The 5,474-nt window shown below is 61.4% G+C and overlaps 1 protein-coding gene across 1 annotated transcript; it reads right to left on the bottom strand.

Annotated features, from left to right (window-relative positions):
• Nucleotides 1–1,235: 1,235 nt before the first annotated feature.
• CCDC185 (coiled-coil domain containing 185) lies at nucleotides 1,236–2,895 on the bottom strand. The gene has a single exon (XM_043567865.1). The coding sequence runs from the start codon at nucleotides 2,826–2,828 to the stop codon at nucleotides 1,236–1,238; it is 1,593 nt and encodes a 530-aa protein (XP_043423800.1). The 5' UTR covers nucleotides 2,829–2,895.
• Between the last annotated feature and the right edge of the window lie 2,579 nt (nucleotides 2,896–5,474).

The following is a 5,474-nucleotide window of genomic DNA, read 5'->3' as shown; positions in this document are numbered from 1 at the left end:
GCAGGGTCGAGTTCCTGCTACGTAAGGTGACAGTGTGACCCTCCCAACAAAATCCCTTCCTGGGTTACCTTTTGTGTCATTTCCAAAATACTAGCGAGACAACCGGGTTTACTGTCTTTCTTTTCTAAAGACAAATGTTACATTGGGGGCTTTTGAAGAAAAACCTTTAGAGCTTTTTGATAGAAGGTTTGGGATGTGATGGGTTGAATTCTACTCAGCTTGTGGCTCCTTCATTTAACAATGTCATGTTCCCGAATCACGCTTAGTCATTCATTCAGAGTCATTCAGGTCAACGAGACACAGTGTGTACAGACAGACGGCGTCACCCAGGAGAGACAGGGGAGAGAGAGAGGGGAAAGAAAGATTCCAATAGAATTTTGTTCCAAAATGCTGGAGGGGGAGTGTGCAAAGAATCAGACCAGAAGATGCTTGGATAGCATGGCTGTGGCAAAGCAGTCAGGCAGCGGTCCTGAGGGACTTATAGACACATGCTGTCAACACAGAGGGAAAGCAGAAGGGTTCACAATCTCGTGGGGAGCTATAGGGAGCCGTTTGCCCAAAACATGCTACAGAACATGAGTTCCACGGAGTGATCTAAGGGAAAAAGGGTCCCATGGTTCGTGTGAAAGACCTGGTTAGAGAACTGGATTTCTTTGCTGCAGGCCTTGTCAGAGCCTTTAAAACGTTCAGGTGCGTTATAAACACCCAAGAGGGGAGGTAGTAGGCAGGGTTCCAGAAACCACTGGTTTACAGAAATCCCCCCACTGAGCCATTCACAGACTTTTTTCCTTTCTCGGAGATTTCTTGTGACCACTGTAACCTCACACTTTACCTTACACGGATTATTTCGTCATCCCTCCAAACATCCCTTTGCCGTTGGGGTTATAACTTGCAAGTTCCGGGACAGGAAAAGCCTTAGGACCCAGAACTGAACCCCCAGCTGTGGATTTTTCTCTACTTTCTCAACAACGTGCCTGATGCGCGCTTCGAAGACCACTGGAGCGCTCAATGACTATTTTCTATTTAACCCTGAATTTACCAAGGCAAAAGCAACTTTCTGAGCCCCCCGCCTTCCACCCAACACTCTCAACTACCCCCAGTGAATCACAGAACTCGTTCACGAGAGGACACGGCAGTATTTTATATACTTTCTCGAATCAACGCTCAGTTCTAATCAGAGTGCCACGCACCACAGCCCCCCCCCCCCGCACCTCCCCCCTCCCGCGCGCCCGCCCTCAGCAGCCCTGCGGCCCCGCCTCCTCCCGCGCCCGCCGGTCCAGGAGGCTGCCGGCCAGCGCGCGCCCCTGGTCCCCCCGGGGGGCCCTGGAGAGCTTCTCGAACTCCTCCAACGTGGCGTCCTGCTCCCGGGAGATGTGCTCCCTCCTCTGCTGCTTCCTCCGGATGGCCTCCTTGATGCCCTCGATGTGGCACTTGCCCTCCTTCTCGGCTTTCAGCTTCAGAATGTGCTGGTTCTCCCCCCGCAGGACGCCGAGCTCGTCCCCGCCGCCCCCGGCCCGCCGCGCCCTGCGCTCGGCCAGCTCGGTCAGCAGCCCCTCGTGCGCCGGCACCTGCTCCCCGGCCTCCTCCGCGCGCCGCCGCCGCCGCACCTGCTGCAGAGGCTCCCGGGGCCGCTGCGCCCCGGGCCCCAGCTCCCTCCCCAGGCCCGGCTGCGCCCCCGGGCACGGCTGGGCGCCCTGCTCCTGGGACAGCTTCCTCAGCAGCTCTTCGGCCTTGGCCTGGCAGTCCAGGAGCACCTTCCGGGCCTGGTAGTTGACCAGGGAGCTGAGGTTGGTCTCCCGGGCCGGCTCCTGGGTGTCCGTGGGGTGCAGGCCCTGCCGGGGACCCGCCCGCTCGGGCCTCTCGGGCCCCGGCGCGCGCAGCTCACGGCTCTGCCCGGGGGTCGCCGGCGCGAGCTTCGGGGCGCGCTCCGGGTCGTCGTCCGGCCTCGCGGGGCCGTGGCGCCGTCGGACGCGCCGCTCCTGCTGCCGCCACTGCTCGCGGCTCTCGTGCAGAAGCCGCTCGCGCTCCCGCTCCAGGGTCCGCTGCACCTTCTGGTCCGAGAGCCTCAGCTCCTCCCAGGCGGCGGCCGCCTGCTGCTGCAGCTCCCGCATCCTCTGGGCCTTCCGGAGCCGGGTCAGGACCAGGGCCACGATCTTCTGGCCCCTGGAGGTCGTGAGCGCCGCCTCCAGCTCGGTCCTGAGGAGCTGGGCGCGCGGGCTCGGCCGCTCCTCGCGCGACGCTGACGGCTGGGACGGCTGGCGGGCCGCGGACTCCCCGGGGTCGCTGCCTTCCCGCAGGTGGGCGCACGCGCAAGCCGCCGGCGCCGCGCACTCCTGGGACCGCCCCGAAGACCTCTGGGACAGAGCCGAGGACAGGGACCGGCGACCCGTTCCTCCGCACGGCGGCACTGCCCACTGGTCTCCGCTCTGCGCCCTCTGCGCCCCGAAGGTCCCGCCCGGGGGGCTGGACGCTCCCTCGGGGCAAGGTGGGGGCGAGCCTCCCCGGGCTGGAGGGCAGTGCCAGGGCCCTGGAGGCTGCCGTCGCCAGGCCGGGCCTTGCGCGCCGGCCCCCGGCTCGCCCCAGGCGTCCTCCAGGCGCCGTCCGTGGGGCCGGGGCCTCCTGGCGCCGTCCGGGGGCCCAGTGGCCACGTCGGTCAGGCTGCGGCTCTCTCGGGGCGAGTCCGGGCACCTGCGCCTTCGAGGCCGCGCGGTGGGCGCGCAGCGCGCATGTGGCGAGGGTGTCCCGGCTTGGCTCCCCGAGCCCGGGGTGGTGGCCCCCGAGCCCAGGTCCAGGAGGGAGCTCGGGCAAAAGCGGTCTAAGCCCTCCATACTCGCGCCCGTGTCCAGCTCCGCGACGCTGCGGGGGGCCCCTGGGGGCGGGGGGCCCTGCCCCGGCTCAGCGCCTGTGACGCCCCGGCTACTTCACAATGCTCCCCGGCCGGGCCTTCGGACAGCCCCACCTCCTGGGGCCGCAGGTATCAGGAGCCCCAGAAGCTGAGGGTGCACGGGGAGCCCCGGGGGTCTCAGGCGAGGACTGAACTCGCGTGTGTACACCTTCACGTGGTGGGATTTTAACGGAACCGGGAGAGGGCGTCACCCCAGCATGGAACGCGGAGGGCTGGCGGGGTTGCCCGTGTGCGCTCACGCCCCTCCCCACGCTCTGCCGGTTAAGTTAGCAAACCCGAGTGTGTTTTGTTTATTTTTTTTTTCACTTTAGAACAGAAAAAGACTAGTCTATTTTTTCCCTAGTACAGCAATTACTACTTTTGTCAAAACGTGAATGTTGTGCGCACACTTCTGAAACAGCATCAGGTCGTTTTCTCCTTGTGGAGGCACCTGGGGCTGCGGGGGGAGTCACTGGATCTGGTCCTGCAGAACTGAGTCTGAATCCTCCCCCCCCCCCCCCCCCACCGTGTGGTCTCCGGAAGTTTTGGAAACGTGGAGGAGGGGCCTGACATCATCAGGGCGGCAGGACCCCTGAGGGTCAAGGGCTTAGCATGTAATAAATGTTATCTTGACATCCTGCTAGGCCTCCGTTAAAAGTTGTAAGACTTCATCTGTGGGTTTACGGAAAGTTTCGGCAGATTCCTAGTTTAAGAAGAGAACGGAATAACGGAGTTAGTACCATTCTGAAGCAGGCCCCGTCATGTTTGTCCTGTGCTCTGCATCTGAGACATCCTCTCCTTTCTCCAGGTGCAGTGAGGACACAGCTCTGGGCAATATTCTCAAATACGGTCTCTCCTTAAAGAAGAGAGACGAGGATTCCCGCCCCACCCCCCACCCCAGCTGCTGCACCCACATCTCTGAATGGCACAGGGAGGGCCAGTGACGCTGGTAGCACTTCCTTGAGACGAGGCTGCAGCCTGGCCCTGTGAACTCATTTCCCCACAGGTCACGTGGTCAATGGCAGGGTGTTCAGATCCACTTTTTTCCCATGATGCCATGCTGCCTCCAGGAAATGCATTTTCAGTTGAGGCCTGTGCTGTCCCCCACCAACACCCACTGTGTTGGTATTTGGAGGTGGGCCTTGGGAGGGAATTAGGGGTAGAGGGGGTCACGGGGGCCCCATGATGGCATCGGTGTCCCTGTAGGCAGAGGAAGAGACAGCAGTTTCCTCTGTGCCCTGTGAGGACGCAGCAGGAGGCGGCCGTCTGTAAGGCGGGAGGCGGGTCCTCACCAGAACTGAACTGGCTGGCGCCTTGATCTTGGCTTCCTGGCCTCCACACCTGTGACTGGAATAGTCCTCAGGCTTCCTGGCCCGTGGTGTTTGGGTGTAGCAGCCTGAGCCGCCCAAGGTGAGATGCTTTTAAGAAAATGAGGACGGCACGTCCCCCAGAGGGTCATGGTGGCCATGTCCTTGAGGCCGTGTGGTGGCAGTCTTGACCAGAGTGACCTGCCCTCCCCCGGGGCCTCCTGCCGGGCTGGGGGCTCGCGTGCTGTCACTTTAGCACATCTGCAGCTGAGGATAAGATTTTTGGTGCTACTGATACCGTCATTAGAGATCACATTGTGACTAATTTTTACTAAGAGGTGACTTCTTAAAAAAATTAAGTTAGATTTGAAATGGAATAATTTAAGTTAGGAAGTTTTTAGGCATGGACTGAGCGGTGCTGATACCCGAGTGTCCCACGTCTCTAACTTCTTTGTCACACATCCTGTGTGCCTGAACATGGCTCGGGCCGGTGCCAGGCCGCTTCCGGTCACGGCAGAGCGGTGCCGTGGGGCACGACACAGCCACCCAAGGGCCAGGAGACCTGCCACCAGCCAGCGCTGCAGCCCGTGGAGTCCCCTCAAGTGGTCACGTTCCCCCCCCCCCCCCGAGTTTTCCGTTTCTTCGGCCCTGCAGGAGATAATCTGTGGATTTCTTTCGGCCCCAGATGTAACCGGAAAGAGGGAGTTCAAGCTTGGCCACCACTGCAGCCTTCATTCTGTAGAGCAAACACGGTTAACCCATGAAAGGCGCCTACCGTGGTGCCCGGCCTGTGCTCGCAGCCTCGTAAGCATCGGCCACTAGACTCATCATGACCATCAGGCCAAGAGCAGTGGAAGCAGAGCTGCGTGGGGCTGGATTGAAAGACCGGGTTTGGAACAGAGCCACGCAAAGAACCCAGGGACTCCAACTCCCACCCGGGGCTCTTGCCTCCCCCAGGGCCCCCAGAATTCCTTGTGGAGTTGAGAGTAGTTCACTCACCTCCGCTGATGACTGAACGCGGGACACGGTCCCCACTTTACCGTGACACAAATATCCACGGACGGTCTAGGCCAGGACGAGGAAGGCCATCTGGGTTGTTGTAAGGAGGGCTTCGTGCAGGGTGACGTCGGCACTACCCCCGCGTGGGGGCAACCAGGATCCCTGCGGACTGGGATGGGTGTGGTGGGAGTTCCCACCGGGCAGAAGCCACGTGGCCGGGGGGGAGCCGCAGAGACACCGGCACACAGGGGTCGTGTGCGTATATGTTGTGCGGTGGGGGGGCC

Source organism: Prionailurus bengalensis, chromosome E4 (assembly GCF_016509475.1).
Source record: "Prionailurus bengalensis isolate Pbe53 chromosome E4, Fcat_Pben_1.1_paternal_pri, whole genome shotgun sequence".
Lineage (NCBI taxonomy): Eukaryota > Metazoa > Chordata > Mammalia > Carnivora > Felidae > Prionailurus > Prionailurus bengalensis.
The sequence above is the reverse complement of the archived record's forward strand: the minus strand, read 5'-3'. Positions and strand labels throughout refer to the sequence as shown.